Genomic DNA, 25,628 nt, shown 5'->3' with positions numbered 1-25,628 from the left:
TTCCCTTCTCCAGGGTATCTTCCTGACCCAGGAATCAGACACAGCTCTCCTGCATTGTGGGCAGATTCTTTACCATCTGACCATCACAGAAGCCCAATATGATGTTAAACTGGTGGGTTATTTGGAAATCTGCAAAATGAGCACAGGACCAGATAATTGATCAGCTTCATACCTGGAAATTACTAAGTAAGAAACTCAAATGCCCATAAGAGAGTGTGATTGCTGGGTTGTAAGGTGAGTGAATATTTAAGTTTATGTGGAACTGCTAACTGTCTTCCAGAATGACTGCACCATTTACCCACCAGCAATGTGTGAGTGGTCCAGCTTCTCTACATCATTGCCAGAACTTGGTTATCATGAGTAATTTTCATCTTAGCCATTAAGCAAGATGTGGAATGGTATCTCATTGTGGCTTTAATTTGCATTTCCTTGGTGGTTAATGATGTTGAATATCTGTTTATATGTTTATTTCCCTAACACATAGCTCTTCCATGATACGTTTGGATGAACCATTTTCCAATTGGACTACTTGTTTTCTTCCTACTGAGATTAGACAGTTCATTGTTTTCTGAAAACCATCCTTTGATGAAAATACATTGTGAAAGTATTTCCTGCCATTCTGTGGTTTGTCCTTTACATTTTCTTAATAGTATCTTTCACAGAGCAAGCATTTTTACTTTTGATGAAATATTTTATTTTTTATTGATTGTGCTCTAACGTCATGATAAAAATCATTTTGTCTAACACTTGGTCCTGAAGATTTTTTTTTCAAAAAGATTTAGAGTTTTAGATTTTACACTTGGATATACAGTCCATTTTGAGATTCTCCTCAAATTTTTGTATAAGGTGTGAGATTTAGGCCAAGATTCACTAATTTGCCTAGGAATATCCAATTGTCCCTAAATCATTTGTTCATATGACTATCATTACTGCATTGAATTGTCATTGCTCCCTTGCCAAAAAGTCAAATTTCTCCACTTTCCCACATCCCCACTTGGGATGAGTCAGTAGCATTATCTTGTTAATAATTTTTTATTTTCCCTTTGTATTCATTTTTATTGAACTTTTTATCTTGTATTGGAGTATAGCCAATTCACAATGCTGTGATAGTTTCAGGTAGACAGCAGAGGGACTCTATCTTTTTAACATTGTAACATCTGTACAGTATTTTACTTTTGCATTCTTTATATTTCTAATTTGTGTTTTCTCTTTTTTCACATGCTAATTCTATCTATGAATATATAGTTTATTAGTCATTTTAGCAAACTTAACTTTGTATCTCATGGGTATTTCTATCATTTTCCTTCTGTTTTACCAATTTGACATTTTTATTATTTTCTTATTTCAGTTTACATTAGTTGTAGTTTGTTCTTCTATCTTTTTTGTTGAAAGCTTAGGTTATTGTTTTGCAGTATTTTTCTTAAGGAATGTAAGTATTTAAAAAGATGAACTTCTCCTATGTAAAATATTACCTATGAAATTGAAAGTGGAAGTAGCTTAATCATGTTGGACTCTTTGAGACCCCATGGCCTATATAGTTCATGGAGTTCTCGAGGACAGAGTACTGGAGTGGGTAGCCTTTCCCTTCTCCAGGGGATCTTCCCAACCCAGGGGTTGAAACCAGGTCTCCCGCATTGCAGGCAGATTCTTTACCAGAATCTATTATGAGACATTATATTATGAGATATTACCTGTATCTCATAATATTTATATGCATATGTTCTCACTATATTTTCTTTCAAAATATTTTCTAACAGCCAAGTAATTATTTCTTTAACCTATGGGTTACTTTAAAACTTAATGCCTAAATTCCAAATATTTGGGAGTTTCTAAAGATATCTTTTTGCTATTGATTTTCTAAGTCAATTTCACTACTGATCAAAGAATAAATTCTGTATAATTTCAATTTTCTTAAATATATTAAGCCTTCTTATGTGCAAACAAATTGTGTGTGTGCGTGTGTATTTAATCTACACAACAGGGTGTGGCTGGATCCTCGGCTGCAGATCTGGGTCCAGGCTGCAGGTGCCCGGGGAGCACTCGGCACTCGCTGCAGAAGTAGGTGCTGAGTCTCCAGGCTGGGAAGCTGTGATGTGCAGTGAGAGCTGTTCGGCACTGTACTGAGGAAAACTGTTAACCTTCCTTTTTATTCACAACCAAATGGATGGCTACCAAGAATGCAGGGCCTTTACCAGGGTATTGCTGATACCATGGGAAATAGTCAAATTCACTCTTCTCATAAGTACAGTTCTGAATGGAAATCTCTCCTTCCTGGACTGTCCATGATTGAGGGCTCTGAGACAGAGCAAAGACAAGAGTCTATTTTTGCATGGGTGTGGTTGTGAAGAGAATGTTGTTCCCATTACTAAATTAGAAGTGTTTTAGATGAGAAAGAATTAGGAGCAACTAAAAGAGAGAGAAAGGTATTATAAATGGCCAGTTTTTAGTTAAGGCCATGTGGAAGGAATTTTCACAGAGGCTATTGCTTCCTTAACTAACATGGAGTGTAAAGATAATCATTCCAAAGCTCCTTTATAAATGTTCCCCTCTCTCTTCCATTTCAGCTCTTGAAGTCCAAAGATAAGATGAACTCCCTTTTCTGTTTTTACAGCAAATGGGAACCACGCACTAGATTCTGAGATAATGTTAAGGATAAAGATGTTGGCTAACAAATCTCATTGATTGCACAGAATGCCACAGTGTTTCAAGAGCCCTTAAATGCTTCCCTGATAGCTCAGTTGGCAAAGAATCCACCCGCAATGCAGGAGACCCGGTTCAATTCCTGGTTCGGGAAGATCTGCTGGCGAAGGGATGGACTACCCACTCCAGTGTTCTTGGGCTTCCCTTGTGGCTCAGCTGGTAAAGAATCCTCCTGCAATGCGGGAGACCTGAGTTCTAAACCTGGGTTGGGAAGATCTTCTGGAGAAGGGAAAGACTACCCACTTCAGTATTCTGACCCGGAGAATTCCATGGACTCTATAGCCCATGGCGTCTCAAAGAGTTGGACATGACTGAGGGACTTTCACTTTCACCTTAATGTTTAGGTGAAAGGCTATGGCAGGTGGTGTTCACTGCCTACAAGTAGATTTACTTCTTCATCCTAACCAGAATCTCTATGTTCTCTTTTTCAGCAATGTTTCTAGACAAAAATGCAAATATTCCCCAGACTTTCACAGCTTGAGATCAGCTTGAACTCTGTTCTAATCAATAAGATGTAAGCATCCTGAGCGATTTATCACCCTTTCCTATTCACTAAACTTTTCTACTTTTCCTAATAATGTCAAATGTCAATGGGTTCAGTTCAGTTCAGTTCAGTTCAGTTGCTCATTCGTGTCCGACTCTTCGCGACCCCATGAATTGCAGCACGCCAGGCCTCCCTGTCCTTCACAAAATCCCAGAATTTACTCAAACTCATGCCCATCGAGTCGGTGATGCCATCCAGCCATCTCATCCTCTGTAGCCCCCTTCTCCTCCTGCCCCCAATCCCTCCCAGCATCAGGGTCTTTTCCAACGAGTCAACTCTTTGCATCAGGTGGCCAAAGTATTGGAGTTTCAGCTTCAACATCAGTCCTTCCAATGAACACCCAGGACTTATCTCCTTCAGGATGGACTGGTTGGATCTCCTTGCAGTCCAAGGGACTCTCAAGAGTCTTCTCCAACACCACAGTTCAAAAGCATCAATTTTTCGGTGCTCAGCTTTCTTCACAGTCCAACTTTCACATCCATACATGACCACTGGAAAAACCATAGCCTTGACCAGACGGACCTTTGTTGGCAAAGTAATGTCTCTCCTTTTTAATATGCTACCTAGGTTGGTCATAACTTTCCTTCAAGGGGTAAGCGTATTTTAATTTCATGGCTGCAGTCACAGTGGGTTAGTACCTTGCTAATACATGAGTGCATGCGTGCTAAGTCACTTCAGTCATGAAGTGATTCTGTGGACTCTTTCTGACCCTGTGGACTGTAGCCTGCCAGGCTCCTCTGTCCATGGGATTCTCCAGGCAAGAATACTCGAGTGGGTTGCCATGCCCTCTCCAGGGGATCTTCCCGACCCAGGGATCGAAACTGAGATTCCTGTGGCTCCTGCATTGCAGACGGATTCTTAACCGCTGAGCCACCTGGGGAGTCCTGATACTACATACCAAAGGTCAAAAGTCACATTTGTATCCCGGAGAGATGAAAAAGACCGATAACACATTTCTCATCTATGGTCTATTAATAGAAGGCTTACCCCTGGTCAGAAGTCATGCTTGTTTCACAAATCTGTTCTTACTTAAATATTTCCGGAGCAGAAAAGGAAAACTAGAATGAAAGCACCTGAAATTTCAGTTTTAATTCATTGTTACCTTATAATTAGTAGGAGGTCATCATGTATCATTTTAGTTTTTATTGGAGTATTATATTCATATAGGAAAATGTAATATAAGGGTACAACCTGGTAAATTTTCACACAAGCAACACTCTTTTAACCAGCACTCAGATCATGAAACAGAGCTTTACCAGCCCTACAGTGCTCTCTTTATGATATTGCCCCGCATATAACAGTATTCTGATTTCTGCCAGTGTAAATTAGCTACGTCAGCTTATGTATCCTATAGGAATGACATGTTTTTTGACCATCTGAATATCTTCTGTTGTCAAAAACCTACTTTAGATTTTTGTCTTTTGCTTGTTTTCTTGATTTGAAAGAGATATTTTTAAATCAAAATGATCCCTTTGATGATATACGTGATAGATGTTTGATAATATATTATTTTTGATCATCAATATTAAATTTGATAAGATAATAATATTGTAAATATATCCACTAGTTATCCTTTAATAGATTTTCTAGTTATCCTTTTAACTCTTGAAATAATTTTAATGTAGATCAGTTTTTTAATGAAGAGTAGATGGTTTACAATGTTGTGCCCATCTCTGCTGTACAGAAAAGTGACAAAACATGAATGTATATATGAATATAGATTAGTTTTGATGCTTAGTGATACTTGTGTCCTATTTAAGAAATGTGTATCTAACACAAAGTAATGAACAAGTTCTGAATTTTTTCTATTAACTTCATGCATTATTCTTACATCCAGATCTGCATTCTGACTGCTATTTATAAATCCTTTATCCTTGGCACATGGATGGAAATGTTTTCCAATTTTTAGTGTAATACCTTTCCAGTATTAATTTTATCAAAAAATTTTACTTTGTCACCCTCTCCATCTGGTCATATCATTCTCCTTTATTTCAGGTTTTCTTCTATTTTTAAATTTTTTCTTTACCTTTCATAGTTATCATGTATTTCTTACATGGGTGATGTAGTTTTCTAAGCTTTCATTCTAACTACTAAAATGAATTATTTTCTGAAGTTTTCTCATCCTCTTTGTGCTCGGGATACTTTCTTCTCTATGTTCTGTATTGTGTATACACTTGTTATTGTTAATTTAGACATCACTTAGTATGTTGCCAGTGTTATGCAATTCTGGTGTAACGAACAAATTAGATATTCTTCTAACATTAGATTCAGTTCCTCAGATGTGCAAACAGGTAGAATTTGTAAAACAGAATCCTCAGTGTGCACTGCCAACAATCTTTCCTGATTCAATTTACTAATGCATTAGCTGTAGGGAAAAACAGTTAAGACACAGTGAGCCAATGGAGCTTCAAGTTACTAACTCCTATTAATTTTCTTGTGAGATCATATACTCATGGTGAATCTCTATTGGTAGAATTAGTAATAGAACTAATGACAGTTCTATTAAACAGTACTCATTAATTCTATAATTTCTAAAGATAAATTCAGTAGAATGTTTTAAAGCAGGACATGTTTGGTGTAAAAATGACACTTGATTTTTTTTTGGAAAGGATTATTTCTGAACAGAGATAAAAAATTAAAAATCAAAAAAGGCTTTTTAAAATCTGTTCACCACTTTTGGGTTGGCAAGCACTGTGCTTCCTCTGGGCATGGGTTTGCTGAAATACCACATGAACTTTTAACACCTTTGTTGGCTTATAGTTATGGAAGATGAACTGAATGAGAATACCAGTTGATAGCTAAATAACTATTTTTTTTATCCACTTTTCTAACATCAGGAGAATTCCCTGCCTCTTTGCAGGGGACTCTAGTTAAACACAATTTTAATCTTTCAAAATGTCTGGTGCCAACCACTTTATGAGAAACACAACGCACTGGGAATTTAAATGGAAGAAAGAATTTTGTATTGAAATAAACTAAAGTTTCACATGACCTATTTCACTAATAATGATAGGAAAAAGGAGTAAAGAGAGGAAAAAAGGAAAAGAGAGAGCGAGGGAGAAAGGAAAAGAAACAGAAATAGAAGGAAAGGATTAATGGGTTTATGAATAAATATGTAGTTTTCAAATGTAACCCTGTCTTCATTATGAAATCTGTGTGAGGTTGACTCTCTCTTCTATTTTTATAGAAGCTCTAACTCACCCTTTCAATATTTTACTGCATCCCTAGTAATTATTAGTATCATCAGTCATGAATATTTCTTTAATCAATAAATACTTATTGAACACCTACTATACATTGGATACTGGGCTGATGACTGAGAATACTTCAATAAGCAAAAGGAACAAAAAGATATGTTTCAGGAATAGTGAAGTGAGGAAAAGGAAAGTGAGCTCAAAGTCTGTGAAGAGGAAGAAATGAGTGAAAAAGTGACTGGAGGGATATGCTGGTATTTGGAAAGTGCTACAGCACCTCTCATTGCACTTTCCAGGACTTCAGTACAAGTATCTGTTCTTTTATCTCTAACTCACAAATCAAAGCAATTTCCAAAGCATGATAAACACAGCAATTTACATTTAGGTACACATCCTACACAGGAGGATAGATTTCTGTCTTTTTGATGATCCAAGAATATTATGTTAGTGATGCCACTCACATCAAGGACCAGAATACCTCTCTATTATTTTCCTGCCTTGTGCTCTAATTTCCTCTAAATCTTTTCACCTGGGGAAAATGTGTGGCTAATAAGGAGCTAAGGATGTTTCAGAATCTCGCTACAATCAGTAACACACAGTTCTACTGCCATTTGGATATTTAGAGGACTGGCATGTTTCTTTACAGATTAAGGATTATTGATTTTCTCAAGTCACAACATACGATTTTTATTCTAACACTTGACATTTTGCCCTGAAATATTTCACCTTCTGCGATGGATATTGTGATTCATTCCACTGACTTTCCAGTTGACTCATTACTTTGGGGCTTTCTTCTTACTGTTACTCCCAGCGAGGCCACATTGAGCAACACGTGACAAGATTCTGGAGCTTGACATTAGCAGATTTAAAAATAAATGTAACAGCTGGACTAAGACATATTAAAACGGAAGATAGGCAACTTTTAAAATCTCTTTGAGGCTTAGCTTTCTAATAAGTGGCATAGGTCTCAGAATAACTCACTAAATGGTAATGAGGATTAAAAGATACATTTAGGGCTTTCTAAAAAGACGGTGATTTTAAAGCCAAAAAGAAATTTTTGATAGATTTGACAGTATAAGAACTGAAGACAACATCATTTTAAAAATAAATGGTAGTGTGTTAGAATAAAATATACTAACAAATATAAAAGTTGAATTATCAAGTAAGATATCAAAATAATTCTAGCAAATAAAAATAAAACTAATCTAATGGAAAGAATGGTCAAAAGATAGGAATAAGCATGTGACAAAGGTTGAATGAAAGAATGCCAATATACAGAGAAAAAAATTGCTCAAAAGCACTAGGGATCAGTAAAATGCTATAGATAAAGTACATTTGGATTGCTAAAATGAAAGAGGATGATAATTCTCAATTTTTAGAAGATGCAAACTGCACCTTCCCACTCCCTGTTGGTTGAAGTATAATTGTTTATACCACTTGAATGGAAAGTTGTCACTTTATCAAAAAATTTTAAATGCACCTTGTTTTGCAAACAGCCATTCCAGTTTCAGAAATTCCATTACAATAGACATGTCTCCACATATACAAAAGTCAATCTACAAAGCTGTATAAAGACAACACTCCTTATGATAGCACAATAATAGAAACAAATATTTATTAATGGAAAAGTAGTTAATAATAGAACTTTTCAGAGTACTACATAGACATTATAAAGAATAAATTGGACCACTTCACAGGTGGCACAGGGTAAAGAATCCACCTACAATTCAGGAGACAAAGGAGACCAGATTTGATCCCTGGATTGGGAAGATCTTCTGGAGAAGGAAATGGTAACCCACCCCAGTATTCTTGCCTAGAAAATCCCATGGACGGAGGAGCCTGGAGGGCTACAGTTCTTGAGTTGGCAAAGAGTCGGACATGAAAGAAGTCTTTGGAACAATGACAATTATTTGTATTTTTCTCACTTTTAGGTTAAGACTAACACACTGGAACTAACCTTTTATTGACATGAGAAAGAACCGTGAAAAATTGCTAATGCTTCTCACTTTATTTCTATGTTGCAATTAGGATTCTTAGTATACGCATAATTCGTCTCAGCCACATCAATCAATGAAGCACTTCTTCCTTGTCTTTTTCTTTACGCGTCTTCTCCCCTTTCCCTTCCCTTCATTTTGCTCACCTCTCACTGCTCTCTGACTCTCCTTCCAGATGACTCTAGATTTGCTCTCGTGACTGCTCCCCCACTGTGTCCCCCCTTCTTCCCACCAGAGATACTGCATAGGTGCAGCCCTATCTGTCCCCGTGTGCCCCTCTCAGGACGCAGTAGTACACAGCAGTGTCTCTCAGGGTGACCTGGGGCAGGACCAAGGTGCTGGACTTTCTGTCTGAAGCTATGGTCAGAGAGGCCAGGCTGTTGTTCCCTGTACCTCATAAGTCATGAATGACATACTGTGGACTCTGATTGGGATTTTGCTGATACCAATGTATATAGTCATTTCCACCAAGGGTAGAGTGGTTACAAGGCAGGTTCACATCCTCTCCTTCAGGACAATCCGCGGAGCTGGGCTGAGTGGTCTTAGCATCAGTCACAGTCCCTGGGGGGTTAAGAAATCAAGTTAACTCCAGAGCACAAATCAGTGTAATTCTATGGATCAAAGGGATAAGCTTCCTATAAATGTTTGGCCCTAACCCCTACTCCAGTGTTTCTACTTATGTCCTATAAAAATATTGTTGATGTTCATTATTGGACTGCAAGGAAATCAAACCAGTTATCCTAAAGGAAATGAACCCTAAATATTCACTGGAGAGACTGATGCTGAAACTGAAGCTCCAATATTTTGTCCACCTGATGAGAAAAGCTGACTCATTGGAAAATACCCTGATTCTGGGAAAGAGTGAAGGCAAAAGGAGAAGGGGGCATCAGAGGATGAGATGGTTAAACAGCATCACCATCTCAATGGCCATGAATTTGAGCATGCTCCAGGAGATAGAGGAGCCTGGCATACTGACGTTCATTTGGTCATAAAAAGTTGGATATGACTTAGCAACTGGACAACAAAAAAATTATAGAGACCAAAGATATATGGCAAGAATCAGAGATTCCATAGGCTTTGTTCCATGGGTCCTTGGCTTAATAAGGCCAGAGAATTCTTACAACCTGCTTACTGCTAAGGACTCTTCTGGTATCGTGGCTATGATTTAAACTGTAATGTAGAAGATGGTCCTCTTTAGCAAACCCACAGATCATTTCTCAGTCCCATCACTGTGATGCTGACTACAGCACAGGGAGGGGAGTGGAGTGGAGAGTAAGTGACTCTTTGTGGCCCTTTGCCCTCAAGTCATCCCTTGTAGACACAGAACACTTACCCAAGGTCAGAAACACGATTACTCCAGTCACCAGCCTCATACTTCAAGGACAAGCTAGGACCATGGGCCCAGAACTCAAGCTTGTGTCTGATCCTTGGCTTGAGGAGGTTCCAGAGAACAGAGGCAACAGCTGTCAGTAAAAACTTACAACCATCGCAGATACTGCTATGTTGTCAGGACCTTCTCAGCCAATGATCAAGCAGTTCCTTGTCTATTTCTTCCTCCCTGGTTTTAGTCATGTCCCCAAAAGATGGTGAAGCATCCCCAGCTCACAGTGAGATCACCTATGAAGTTTAAAGTCTCGCTCTGGATAAGGAGCACCGATCACGATGATGTGTCTGCACATTATTGGTCTTGCATTTGTTTCTTAGGAGACTGGCTGATGCTCCATGAAACTTGAGGAACACAGTGTTTAATCCCAGAAAAATGTACTGAGCTCTGTGTTGTAAAATGATGAAAACTTCCATCCACATTCCAGAAAATTAATGGGAGATTCAAAAGTAGGCAGTGATGTGCTCTGGGAGACAGGAAAAAGTAATAACATTGAGACTAATAGCTACACATCCTAGAACTTGCAGCAGCTCTTGTGAGGGTTATTGGAATCTTGCATCTATTGCCAACTAGGTAGACATTTTCCATGCATTTGTTCTTAATAAACTAACTGATTGACATAGATGGTGTTCACCTCCTCCTTGAACAGTGGCCCTTAATTCTCATGTTCCCTATGCCAATGCTTGTGGATGTTGTGTAGCAAGGGTGCTAAGGCAGAGGAATTGACAGAAATGAAGGGAAAAAAGTGGAGGTGGCATGGAGGTGGGTGTGAATGGTAGAAAAAGTGGGAGGAGGGAAAAAAAGGTATCAGGAATAGAAAAGAGAAGGGATAATCAGAACAGGGAAATGGGAAAGCATGTTAGGAAGGTACTTGGGAAGGGCTTAGGCTATTGGGCTAACCTGAATCCTTGACCATACACATTCAACAAGGAATAATAAAGCTCAAGTCATCTAAAGAAGATGAAAGTATGTTATTTTTCCTTTTGGGGGGCACATCAATGGAAAATAAATTTCCCTTCCCTTCTCCCAGAAACACTGTTTTCAGATGAATCAGCCCCCTCTTGTGACTGAATAGAACTGCAGATCTAAATCCGGACCAATAGTCAGCAAGCAACTTTTTGAAAAACCCCTCAAGTTTGCAGGTAAATGGGCTTCCCAGGTGGCATGAGTAGTAAAGAACTCACCTGCCAATGCAGGAGACTTAAGAGACCCAGGTTCAATCCCTGAATCAGGACGATCCCCTGGAGAAGGGCCCATGGCAACCCACTCCAATATTCTGCCTGGAAAATTCATTGGAAAGAGGAGCCTGGTGGGCTACAGTCCATGACTTGCAGAGTCAGACACGACTGAAGCATCTTAGCACACACTTCACACATCTTACTTGTAATACCTCTGTACTCATCTGTATTTTCTTGGTCCTAAACACTCCATGAAGGTGAAGGTGAAAGTGAAGTCACTCAGTCGTGTCCGACTCTTTGCAACCCCATGGACTGTAGCCTACCAGGCTCTTCCATCCATGGGATTTTCCAGGCAAGAGTACTTCAGTGGGTTGCCATTTCCTTCTCCAAAACACTCCATAGAAGTGCTTTAATTATCTTTGACTGCTTTACTGCAGTCATATGCTTCTCATTCATTGATCTCTTTAAGTATTCATTTGTCTCTAACCTTCCTATATTTAAAACTTACTTCAAAGGCCATGTAACTCAATGTTTATAAGAGAGTTTGGTACACAGTAGACACTCAAGAATTACTTGTATCTTGAATGAGCCGATGAATCATTATTCATGAATTTAATGAAAAAATTATGTTGAACAATTGTTTAAATTATTCTGAAAACAATCTTCCAATTTTATGGAATGCATGCCAAACAAAAGGCTCCAATAGTATAAAACAGGGGGTTATTATTGTGAACAAAATGAACAGTAAATTGTGAACAAAATGGACAATAAGCAATAAATCCAAGTCTAGGATTGAGGAAAACTCTATTGAAGACGTGGGAGTAAATGTTATGGTAATCATGCTTTGTTCATTTAACAAACATTCATAAATGCTCAGTGGAAGTCTTATTGTTGTTCAGGCACTCAGTCATGTCTGATTCTACGTGACCCCACGGACTGCAGCACAGCAGACTTTCCTGTCCTTCACTATCTCCAAGAGATTGCTCAAACTCATGTCCATTGTGTGGATGATGCCATCCAGTCATCTTGTCCTCTGTCACCCGCTTCTCCTCCTGCCCTCAATCTTTCCCAGCATCAGGGTCTTTTCAATGAGTCAGCTCTTCACACCAGGGGTCAAAGTATTGGAGCTTCAGCTTCAGTATCAGTCTTTTTGATGAATATTCGGGTTGATTTCCTTTAGAATTGACTGGTTTGATATCCTTGTTGTCAAAGAAACTCTCAAAGGTCTTCTACAGCACCACAATTAGAAAGGCTCGATTCTTCGGCTCCCAGCCTCCTTGAGCGTCCAACTCTCACATCCATACATGACTACTGGAAAACCACAGCTTCAACTCTATGGACCTTTGTTGGCAAAGTGATCTCTTTGCTTTTTAATATGCTGTGTAGGTTTGTCATATCTTTCCTTCCAAGAAGCAAGCATCTTTTAATATCATGGCTGCAATCATCTTCCACATGATTTTGGAGCCCAAGAAAATAAAATCCGTGACTGCTTACACTTTTCCCCCATCCATTTGCCATGAAGTGATGGGATCAGATGCCATGATCTTAGTTTTTTAAATGTTGAGTTTTAAGTCAGTTTGTCACTGTCCTCCTTCACCCTCATCAAGAGGCTCTTTAGTTACTCTTCTCTTTCTGCCATTAGAGTGGTAACATCTGCATATTTGAGGTTGTTGGTATTTCTCCTGGCAATCTTGATTCCAGCTTGTGATTCATCCAACCCAGCATTTCACATGATGTGGGATGTACTCTACATACAATTTAAATAAGCAGAGTGACAGTATACAGCCTTGATGTACTCCTTTCCAATTTTGAACCAGTTTGTTGTTCCATGTCCAGTTCTAAGTATTGCTTCCAAGTTCTAAGTGTTACCTGAGGCAGGTAAGGTGTACTAGTATCCTATCTATCTAAGAATTTTCCAGTTTATTGTGATCCACACATTCAAAGGCTCTAGTGTAGTCAGTGAAGCAGAGGTAGATGCTTTTCTGGAATTCCCTTGCTTTTCCTATGATCCAATGAATGTTGGCAATTTGACTTCTGGTTCCTCTGCCTTTTCTAAATCCAACTTATACATTTGGAATTTCTCGGTTCACATACTGCTTAAGCCTACTTGAAGGATTTTGTGCATTACCTTGCTAATCTATGAAATGAGCTTCACTGTATGATAGTTTGAACATTCTTTGGTATTGCATTTCTTTAGTATTGGAATGAAAACTAACCTTTTCTACTCCTGTGACCATTGCTGAGTTTTCAAAATTTGCTGGCAGAATGAGTACAGCACTTTAACAGTATCATAATTTAGGATTTTAAAAGGTTATCTGGAATTCCTTCATCTGCACTAGCTTTGTTTGCAATAATGCTTCCTAAGGCCCACTAGACTTCACACTCCAGGATGCCTGGCTCTAGGTGAGTGACCATCGTGGTTATCTGGGTCATTAAGACCTTTTTGTACAGTTTTTCTGTGTATTCTTGCCACCTCTTTTTAATCTCTTCTGCTTCTGTTAGATTCTTGCCATTTCTGTCTTTTTTTGTGCCCAACATTGCATGAAATGTTCCCTTGGTAACTCTAATTTTCTTGAAAAGGTCTATAGTCTTTCCTATTCTATTGTTCCCTGCTATTTCTTTGCATTGCTCACTTAAGAAAGATTTCTTATCTCTTCTTGCTAGTCTCTGGAATTTTGCATTCATTTGGCTATATCTTTCCCCTTCTTCTTTATCTCTTACTTATTTTCTCAGCTATTTTCTTAGAGAAACATTTTGCCTTCTTGCATTTCTTTTGCTTTGGGATGGTTTTGGTCACTGACTTCTGTACAGTGTTATGAACCTCCAACCACAGTTCTTCAGGAACTCCGTCTATGGGATCTAATCCCTGAATCTGTTTGTCACCTCCATTTTATAATCATAAGGTTCTTGATTTAGGTCATACCTAAATGGTCTAGTGGTTTTCCCTACTTTCTTCAGCTTAAGCCTGAATTTTGCAATAAGGAGTTCATGATCTTAGCCACAGTTGGCTCCAGATTTTCTTTTTGTGACTGTGTAGATTTCCTCCATCTTTGGCTGCAACGAATATAATCAATCTGATTTCTGTATTTACCCTCTGGTGATATCCATGTGTAGGGTGGGTTGTCGTGTTGTTGGAAGAGGGTGTTTGCTACAACCAGTGTGTTTTCTTGGCAAAACTCTGCTAGCCTTTGTCCTGCTTCATTTTGTACTCCAAGGCCAAAGTTGCTGGTTACTCCAGGTATCTGTTGACTTCCTATGTTTGCATTCCAATCCCCTATGATGAAAAGGACATCTTTTCTTGGTTGTAGTTCTAGAAAGTCTTTTAGATCATGATAGAACCATTCTTCACAGATCTCTTTAGGTTCCAGTTTAAACTCATATTGTCACTGGCACTGAGACATCCATTCATTGTGTGCTGGGTCAGGCCTTCCTCATTCCAAATCTTCTCCAAGGAGCCCTGTAAGTGGTACACTCTGGATGACAATAAAGGTTAGAGACACTTTTCACAGATAAGAAAGTTGTGTCTCATTTCTCAAAGATGATAATAATTGGAATAATAAAAACCTGCCCCATAAGGTTTTGATATTTAAATTAGATAATAAATTGGAAATGCATCATACAGTGCCTTACATAGAGTAAGCTCAAGAAATATCAACTCTCTTTATTCAACTAAAACCTTCCTTTCTTTCAATGGCCAGGCTTGTGACCTGCTTTTTCCCCCCACATCAGTTCAGTAGTGGAAGCTTCTAGGACATTTACTTAATCACTTACTTTCCTGGAGATAGTCATTATTTTTCCTGATCCTTTTGGTGTGATAGCCAGCTAACTACATTGATATACTCAGGGTGCTGAAAGGACACAGATGAATCTGGTGAGGCTTGATTTTGGTTTCCTTAAAAATAGTAAAATCAAGGACATGTTGCATGTTTACTAGCTACTATTGGATATAATATTTCTGAATTGAGTCTCCAAGATTTCGCCTTTCATATTAATTATTTTCACTTCATATTGATTTATGAGCTTTTAATATATTCTGCATTTGATTCCCGTTTCAGTAATGTAGGTTGCATATATAGCCTTCCAATCGCATTGACTTTGCACTCTCTTAGCAGTGATTTTTAACAAAAATGACAATCTAAAAATATACTTTCATGCTCATAAGAAGCTTCCTTGACAGTTTTGTTTTCTTTAAAAACTTTGAGAATGCTTTCCTATTGTGACTGCCATTGCTTGTGATGAGAACTCAGGCGTCATTCTTAATGATGTTTCCCAGAACACAGCATATTTGTTTCTCCTGACTATTAGCAAGATTTTCTTCCACTAAATTAGACCCTTGGATTTGTCTTCAATGCCTTGCAAACTTCTGCCAAAACCACAGTGGTGAACTTGCAGAATTCTTTATTCATCTTTAAGACTTTTCACATAGCATTGCTCCTGAATAAGGAGCTTGCTTTATAGGAAGTCAAGTACAACAGTGAGTGGAGGTTCCTGGTATGATAAAGAGCTTATGGGATGGGTAATGGATGAGGTAGTTATAAATACCAGTTACAATCATGTGGTCATTTGCAGTAACAAAAGCTATAATAGTTATAAAATTATCTTCATTTGACATGAATATATTTATGTATACATTAACCATTTTTTAGCTTCTCTCTCCTCTTTGCCTGCATGTGGTGAAAGAAAACATGCCACCACAATTTAATCTTACATCTCAGTGTATCTCAGTAGTTAAGATACAGAATTTAATGGGAGAGTGTGATTCAGCTAGATGAGGAAAGAATATCACCTGTAAATGGATAAATGAACTTGGTATTCTCTTTGAAGGAGAGAGCTTGTTTTTGTTGAATGAAGAATAATTGCATCATATTAACAGGAAGCAAGTTCAGACTTAAATTGAAGACAGTGGAGAAGACCACTAGCTCATTCAGGTATAACCTAAATCAAATCCCTTATGATTATACAGTGGAAGTGAGAAATAGTTTTAAGGGACTAAATTTGATAGACAGAGTGCCTGATGAACTATAGACCGAGGATCGTGACCTTGCACAGGAGACAGGGATCAAGACCATCCCCAATAAAAAGAAATGCAAAAAAGCAAACTGGCTGTTTGAGGAAGACTTACAAATAGCTGTGAAAAGAAGAGAAGCGAAGAGCAAAGGAGAAAAGGAAAGATATACCCATCTGAATGCAGAGTTCCAAAGAATAACAAGGAGACATAAGAAAGCCTTCCTCAGTGATCAATGCAATAGAAGAAAACAATACAATGGGAAAGACTAGAGATATCTTCAAGAAAATTAGCGATACCAAGGGAACATTTCATGCAAAGATGGGCTCAATAAAGGACAGAAATGGTAGGGACCTAACAGAAGCAGAAGATATTAAGAAGAGGTGACAAGAATACACAGAAGAACTGTACAAAAAAGATCTTCATGACCCAGATAATCACGATGGTGTGATCACTCACCTAGAGCCAGACATCCTGGAATGTGAAGTCAGGTGGGCCTTAGGAAGCATCACTGTGAGCAAAGTTAGTGGAGGTGATGGAATTTCAGTTGAGCCATTTCAAATCCTAAAAGATGATGCTGGAAAAGTGCTTCACGCAATATGTCAGCAAATTTGGAAAACTCAGCAGTGGCCACAGGACTGGAAAAGGTAGTTTTCATTGTAATCCCAAAGAAAGGCAATGCCAAAGAATGCTCAAACTACCACACAATTGCACTCATCTCACACACTAGTAAAGTAATGCTTAAAATTCTCCAAGCCAGGCCTCAGCAATATGTAAACCATGAACTTCCAGATGTTCAAGCTGGATTTAGAAAAGGCAGAGGAACCAGAGATCAAATTGCCAACATCCTCTGGATCATCAAAAAAGCAAGACAGTTCCAGAAAAACATCTATTTCTGCTTTATTGATTATGCCAAAGCCTTTGACTATGTGGATCACAATAAACTGTGGAAAATTCTAAAAGAGATGGGAATACCAGACCACCTGACCTGCCTCTTGAGAAACCTGTATTCAGGTCAGGAAGCAACAGTTAGAACTGGACATGGAACAACAGATTGGTTCCAAATAGGAAAAGGAGTATGTCAAGGCTGCATACTGTCACCCTGCTTGTTTAACTTATATGCAGAGTACATCATGAGAAACACTGGGCTGGAAGAAGCACAAGCTGGAATCAAGATTGCTGGGTGAAATATCAATAACCTCAGATATGCAGATGACACCACCCTAATGGCAGAAAGTGAAGAAGAACTAAGGAGTCTCTTGATGAAAGTGAAAGAGGAGAGTGAAAAAGTTGGCTTAAAGCTCAACATTCAGAAAACTAAGATCATGGCATCTGGTCCCATCACTTCATGGCAAATAGATGGGGAAACAGCGGAAACAGTGGCTGACTTTACTTTTCTGGGCTCCAAAATCACTGCAAATGGTGATTGCAGCCATGAAATAAAAAGACGCTTACTCTTTGGAAGGAAAGTTATGACCAACCTAGACAGCATATTAAAAAGCAGAGACATTACTTTGTCAACAAAGGTCCGTCTAGTCGAGGCTATGGCTTTTCCAGTGGTATGTATGGATGTGAGTTGGATGATACAGAAATCTGAGCACTGAAGAATTGATGCTCTTGAAGTGTGGTGTTGGAGAAGACTCTTGAGAGTCCCTTGGACTGCAAGGAGATCCAACCAGTTCATCCTAAAGGAGATCAGTCCTGGGTGTTCATTGGAAGGACTGATGTTGAAGCTGAAACTCCAATACTTTGGCCATCCAATGCGAAGAGCTGACTCATTTGAAAAGATCCTGATGCTGGGAAAGATTGAGGGCAGGAGGAGAAGGGGACGACAGAGGATGAGATAGTTGGATGGCATCACCGACTCAATGTACATGTGTTTGGGTAAACTCCAGGAGTTGGTGATGGACAGGGTGGCCTGGCGTGCTGCAGTTCATGGGGTCTCAAAGAGTTGGACATGACTGAGCGGCTGAACTGAACTGAATAGGAATCATAATTTTCCTGTTTTTCTTATCAGAAAGTTTTATTCTTCAAAAAGGTAATGATGAATTCTTAGTTAACAAGGAATGAAGATAACTATTTAAGCTGTTACGGTGGCTTTGTATTGTCTCAACTTAACTATCTGGAAATCTGTTTCTCAGAACTTGCTTCTCTGTATTGTTCTCATTTATGGTTGGCCATGAAAGAGGTCTGTGTAAGATTTGGAAAGTACTTGTGATGCAGTAGCCATGTTTCTATTTTCCACAGGTTGGTGCAGGGCTCCAGGGGCTATGGCAACTCATAATGTTGTTGCTGATCAGGTAGTTCAATTTATTGTTGACTCACAACTCCTCGACCTTCCACCAGATCTCTTACTCATGTTATCTTTGTCTTTGACTTAGCATGCTTGTAGCATGATGGCAAATGACATCCACTTCTCCTAATGTCACCCAGTACTTTGAGCCTAAAGGAGGTAAGAGAAAAAGACAAGGTTGGGTGTATCTTGTGGGTTCCCTGTACTCATATATTTCCATACATGTCATAGTTTGTCCATGCTTTTGTCCACATCCAACTTTCCTTCACAAATGTTACTCTGGTTGACTTTCAGTGAATTCAGACACAACACCAGATACAGATATAACATTTTTCATCTGTATTTAGTGTTGGAATACAAATGGAACAGACTCTTCCACCAGCTCTAGCCCCTGCCAGTGAATAATCCTTATCAGTTCAATCACTCAGTGGTGTCTGACTCTTTGTGACCCCATGGACTGCAGCACTCCAGGCGTCCCTGACCATCACCAACTCCCAGAGCTTGCTCACACTCATGTCCATCAAGACGGTGATACCATCCAACCATCTCATCCTCTGTCATCCCCTTCTCCTCCTGTCTTCAATCTTTCCCAGCACCAGGGTCTTTTCCAATGAGTCAGTTCTCCGCATCAGGTGGCCAAAGTATTGGAGTTTCAGCTTCAACATCAGTCCTTCCAATGAATATTCAAGACTGATTTCCTTTAGGATTGACTGGTTTGATCTTTCAGTCCAAGGGACTCTCCCCAGGTCTCCTGCATTGTAGGCGGATTCTTTACCAGCTGAGCCACAAGAGAAGCAGAATAATCCTTATAACTAATCTCTTACTCTACATCACTGGTAGTTCTCCATCTCTGAATATGCCCTGATACGATCTAAGAGGAAAGGGCTGTATGATAAGTCACTTCTGTTATGTCCTACTTTTTGCGACCTTATGGACTGTAGGCCACTAAGCTCCTCTGTCCAAGGGATTCTCCAGGCAAGAATACTGGAGTGGGTTGCCATGCCCTCCTCCAGTAGAACTTCCCAAACCAGGGATCAAATCTGTGTCTCTTATGTCTCCTGCATTGGCAGGCAAGTTCTTTACCCCTAGTGCCTGGGAAGCCCTGAAAGGAAAGAACTAAGGAACGGATTTTCATTACAATTTCAGATATTATATCAAGATTTGTGATGTAAAGATCTTTAGGTGAAAGTGTCATTTTACATTATTATGGGGCAAGTTTTCAAATTTAGACAACTTTATACATGTTCTGTATGGTTGATTTAAAGTCAAAAATTCAAGAGGAGAATGTATCTGTAGAAAGTTACCCTGGACACTTGCTTCCACCTGACACGGAAGGAGCTTTTAATTAGAATTAAATCTTCTGATCCAGACCACAGATGAAGCAACCACAGGACTACCATTTATTGTCTGGGATCGGCAGGTGTGTATTTCAGCCTGGGTCCTACATCAGAGAGAGGCTTTCTCTTATTAAGCTTGGGGGTTTTTGTTCAGCTTTTCCTATTGCTTCAAGCACTGTGAGTTCCCAGAGAGCACAGAAGTACTTTGCAGAATCTTCCAATTGTAAGGTTGAAATGGTGAGGCTGGATGATTTACGTGATCTCTCAACATTTGTAGAGTAACGGCCACCCCTTGTAAGGAAAATCATCTCTCCACTGGGAAGTTGCTTGTACCAAAAAATGCTGTAACTGCTCCAACTTGTTTCATACCGACAATTCAGGGTAACTGACTCCTCAACTCGACTGGATATGTCTGGCTGGTCTTGAATAACTTTCTGGGCTACACTGGATCCTGTGGGGAAAATCAGAAAACAGAGATGAAACAGTGATTAAAATAATGTAGGAATTAGACTCATTTAGGACCACTGCCCCCCCAAATCAAACTGAAATCACAGGACGCTTGCTTTTCTCCAGTCCTCCTTTCCTCCCCAAGTCCCTGTGAAGCACCGCGTGCCTGTGTGCAGTCCTTTCACCCTGAACACGCACACCCATGTTTGGGAGCATCCCTACCAGAGAAGGTGAAGGCCAGGAACACCCAGAGCAGGCTGGAGAGCGCCATGAGGCATGGATTCCCCTGCACAATTGTGCTCAGTTTTGCCTCAAGCTGAGAGTGTCTTTGTGCTCCTGGCAGCACATATACATATAACCTCAGGTCCTGTGTGACTCCTTGAAACAGGAAGTGGGATTTGTCATTTACATACGTCATGTGGTCTGTGCACAGGTGGGAAAAAAAAGTCTGGCTCACCACAAACTTTTACTTTCTCAATTTTTCTTTCACTGGTAATTAAGTCAGGCTGATCCTGAAAGGTGGCTTCACAAAAACAATTAGTAATAAAGGTTTGAGCTGAGGGGAATTGAGGAACAAACAGGTGACATTCACTGATAATTATTCAATACAGTAATTTTGCCATCCCATTTAAAACAGCATTTGCTTTTTGTTTTTGAACTTTTTATTAGAGTATAGTTGATTCATAGCATTGTGTTAGCTTCTGCTGTACAGCACAATGGAATATCCGTCAACAGAGGAGTGGGTGGAACATGTGTATAATGAGATACCCGTCAACAGAGGAGTGGATGGAACATGTGTCTAATGAAATTGTTGCATTGTTGTTTAGCTGCTAAGTCGTGTCCCACTGTTTTTCAACCCCATGGACTGTAGCCCTCCAGACTGCTCTGACCATGGGATTTCCCAGGCAAGAATACTGGAGTCGGGTACCGTTTCCTTCTCCAGGGGTTCTTCCTGACCCAGGGATCAAACCCCTGTCTCCTGCTTGGCAAATGCATTCTTTACAACCAGGCCACCAGGGAAACCCATGATGAAATCATTCAACTATAAAAAAAGAATAAAATAATGCCATTTGCTGCAAGATGAACAGATTGAAAATAAAATTTAGTGTAAGCTATAAACCCTTCTTGTAATCTACTTACTAGTCATTTATTTAGCCTACAGTTATATTGCTCCATCCAGAATCTAAGTACTTTATTTAAAAACTCACAGATCTTTGTTCTACTTGGTGAAATGTAGTCTTATCCAAAAATTTTAATGTATTTTTTTTATGAGTTTTAAGGCTCTGCTTAGTTTTTTCAATATGTAAAATTACTTTGACATCAAATGATAACAAAAAATCAGTCCTTTTGACTTTAAGAGTATATTCTACTGACTGTGTTTATATGAATTTATGACAGGAATAAAATAATTATACTTTTGAAACCTGATATTGAGTCTTATTTATTAGATTTTGAGAAGGATCAGAATATTCAGTCTCATTGCCTCCACAAGTAGAATTGTACTTATTAGATCATGTGTCTTGGAATTGTCCTCATGTCACATTTTCTATCCCGCTGGCCCAAATTGTTCAGTCTCACTAGTTAGTTGCTTATTATTTTTTCTTCTTGCAAAATACACTTTAGATAAGCATGCTGGATCTTTCTCTGCCATAGTATTATAATGCAGACCAACAAAACTTAGTATCTACAAGCAGTATCTACACCATAGATGGTGATGCATGAAGTTTTGTAAACTGTTACATGTTCATTGAAGGCAGGAGGAGACAGGGATGAAAGAGGATGAGATGGTTGGATGGCATTACCAACTCAAGGGACATGAGTCTGCGTAAGCTCGGGGAGTTGGTGATGGACAGGGAAAACTGGCATGCTACAGTCCATTGGGTCGCAAAGAGTCAGAAACAACTGAGCGACTGAACTGAGTTGAACTGACATGTTCATTTAGAATATAGCTGTCAATCTTCCATTTGGTTTCATCATTTTAATGGATGAATTAATAAAAAGAATCAAAAGCATATAGATAATAGAAAAGTACGTACAGACAAGGTCTTTAAAACAGTGTCAGCTCCTTGGTTTTAAGTTCCTTGAGTGGTATCGTTAATGACTGATACATGGAGGAGAGTGCGTATTTAGCTGAGACGTCTTCTGCTCAGTCCCATCTCACCTCTGAGTGCTGTCAGGCAGCTGATGCCTTGGTTCGCTTGTATCTTCAAAGAAGAGATCATGAATGCTCACAGCAGCCTGGGCAGCAGCATGAGATTGAACATGTAGCATATATATTTATATATAACAATTATATACATTATATATACCAGAAAATTGATATTGATAAAAGATTTTAAAATACAAATGATAATCTGATACATCAGTTTTATATGCACTTTTTTATGCATAGCTCTATGAAATTTTATCACAGATGTAGGTTTTTGTACCATTACAAAAATCATGATACAGAATTGTTCCATCTCTAGAGAAAATGATTTTCATACTATCTCCACCCCTGCAACTCGTGATAACCCCCAGAAACTACTGATCTTTTGATCTCTATATTTTGTCCTTTTGAGAATGCTATAAAAGTAAACTCATACATTATGTATGCAATTGTAATAATATAGTGTGTAAGCATGTACCATGTAGTCTTCCAAGATACTTTTTTCACTCACCATTGGGATCCATCTAGGCTATTGCATGTATCAATAGTATATTTCTTTTAATCACTACAGACTGTCCCCAGCTTATGATGGAAGAACTTAGGATTTTTGACTTTATGGTTATGAGAAAGGTATATATACATTCACTAGAAACCATACTTTGTATTTTCAATTTCTATCTTTCCCCATGCTGGTAACATGCTGCATGACGTTATCTAATGACGCTGAACAGCAACAGCAAGCTGAGCTCTCTGTCAGCCCTGGGATCACGAGGGTGAACAACTGGTACACCTACAACCATTCTGCACTCATACAACCACTCTGTTTTTCACTTTCAGTACAACCCTTTAAGTTTAGGCTAGGCTAAACTCTGATTCACAATGCTTGTTGTATTCATTTTCTACTTATGATATTTTCAACTTAAATTGGTTTATTGAGACTTAACCCTATTTCAAGTTGAGATAGGTCTATAAGTAATATTTTATTGTATGGGTGTACCACAGCATATTTATCTATTCACACAATGAAGAACATTTGGCTGATTTCCAACTTTTGGCCATCACAAACACAGCTGCCATGAGTATTCATGTACAGATTTTTGTGTGAACATGTTTTTCATTTCTCAAGTATAAATGCTCATAAAGGAGTATGATTGCTTAGCTATAAGGTGAGTGAATATTTAAGTTTATGTGGAACTGCTAAACTCTCTTCCAGAATGACTGTACCATTTTCCAACCAGCAATGTATGAGTGATCCAGTTTCTCTACATCATTGCCAGAACTTGGTATCATCAGTAGTTTTCATTTTAGCCATTAAGAAAGATGTGGACTGGTATCTCATTGTGCCTTTAATTTGCATTTCCCTGATGGTTAATGATGTTGAACATCTGCTTACATGTTTGTTTACATGCTTATTTCCCTAATCCAAAGTTCTTGCATGAAGTGTCTGGGCGAATATTTTGTTCGTTTTTCAGTTAGATTGCTTGTTTTCTTCCTGCTGAGTTTAGAGAGTACATTGTATTCTGAATACCATCCTTTGATGAAAATACATTGTGAAAATATTTCCTGCCATTCTGTGGTTTGTCTTTTTCATTCTCTTAAATAGTATCTTTCACAGAGCAAGCATTTTTAATTTTGATGAAATAGTTTATTTTTTATGGATTGTGATTTCAGTGTCATGACAAAAATCATTTTGTCTAACAGTTGGTCCTGAAGATTTTCTTTTTTTCAAAAAGATTCATAGTTTTATATTTCACACATGGAGGTATGGTCCATTTTGAGATTCTCCTTAAACTTTTGTATAAGGTGTGAGGTTTAGGCCAAGTTTCAGCTACTTGCCTGTGAACATATCCAGTTGTCCCCAAACCATTTGCTTCTATCATTCCTCCACTGAATTTCATTGCACCTTTGCAAAAAAGTCAGATTTCCCAACTTTCCCCACATCCCCACTTGGGATAACTCAGTAGCATATACTTGTTAATGAATTTTATGATCCTTTTTGTATTTTTTATTATACTTTTTATTTTATATTGGAGTATAGCCAATTAATGCTGTAATAGTTTCCGGTGGACACCAGAGGGAGTCTATCTGATTAACACTGTAGCATCTGTATTATTGCTTACTTTTCATTCCTTGTATTTATAATTTGTGCTTTCTCTTTTTTCATCATGACGATTTTACCTAGGACTGTATATTTTATTAATCATTTTAGCAAAATTAACTTGGTATCTCATAGTTATTTCTATCATTTTCTTTCTATTTAACAAATTGACATTTTTTATTATGTTCTTGTTTCAGCTTGCATTAGTTGTAATTTTTCTTCTTTTTTTTTGTTGAAAGCTTACATAATTGTTTTCTCAGCCTTTTTTCTTTAGCAGTATAAGCATTTAAAAAGATAAATCTCTCCTATGTAAAATATTAACTGTATCTCATAAATATCTGTATGTATGTGTTCTCACTATATTTTCTTTCAAAATATTTTCTTATAGCCCACTAATTGTTTCTTTAACCTATGGAGTTTTTTTTTTTAAAGTTTAATGCCTAAATTCCAAATATTTGGGAATTCCTAAAGATATCTTTTTGCTATTGATTTTCTAAGTCAATTCCAATTTTGATCAAATAATAAATGCTATATAATTTCAGTTTTCTCAAATGTATTAAGACTTTTCATGCACAAACCAGTGTGTGTGTGTGTGTTTATCTACATGGCAGGGTGTGTCTGGGGCCTCGGCTGCAGGTCTGGGCACAGGCTGCAGGTGCCCGGGGAGCACTCTGCACTTGCTGCAGAAGTAGGTGCTGAGTCTCCAGGCTGGGAAGCTGTGATGGGCAGTGAGAGCTGTTTGGCACTCGTACTGAGGAAAACTGTGAGTCTTCCATCTTCCTTTTTATTCATAACTGAACCTATGTCTATCAAGAATGCAAGGCCTTTACCAGGGTATTGACTGTACCATAAGAAGTGTCAAATGTACTCCTCTCCTACAGTTCAGAATGGAAATCCCTCCTTCCTGGACTATCAAAGATTGAGAGTTCTGTTTCACCTGCTGTTGGTCACTTGTTTCCTTCTCTTGTCCACCCACCCCTGTTTAAAGAGATAAAAAGCCATTAGGTCCGCAAATTAACATTTCCTTCTTAAAGTTCTCATCTGCATGAATTTGTCCATTCCCCAATTTTCTCATTCCCCCTAATTAATGAGATATCTTAGTTTTTGTCCACCACAACCCACAGTCTAACGGAAACCACAGAAGTAAAAATGATGCTCCCAGAATCTTGTCCGTTGTTCTTGGCACCAAAGGTCAGTGACAACTCAAGCTCCTCTTCTGGTCTTCTCAATCAGCTAGAACTCTGACTTTAAGTTCACATCTGCTTTAATGCTTTCAACAGACCTCATCCTTTTACAAGTGCTTTC

The 25,628-nt window shown here is 38.5% G+C and overlaps 2 gene segments (V, D, J or C); both read right to left on the bottom strand.

Moving 5' to 3' along the window:
* Positions 1–25,628, bottom strand: part of LOC122704631 — a 284,386-nt gene that overhangs the window by 227,926 nt on the left and 30,832 nt on the right.
* LOC122705794 lies at positions 19,734–20,494 on the bottom strand. The segment is given in 2 exon segments: positions 19,734–20,080; positions 20,299–20,494. Coding segments are annotated over 2 exon segments (543 nt in total).

The sequence above is a fragment of the Cervus elaphus genome, chromosome 12 (genome assembly GCF_910594005.1).
Source record: "Cervus elaphus chromosome 12, mCerEla1.1, whole genome shotgun sequence".
Taxonomy (NCBI): domain Eukaryota; kingdom Metazoa; phylum Chordata; class Mammalia; order Artiodactyla; family Cervidae; genus Cervus; species Cervus elaphus.
This window is presented reverse-complemented; position numbering and strand designations above follow the sequence as displayed.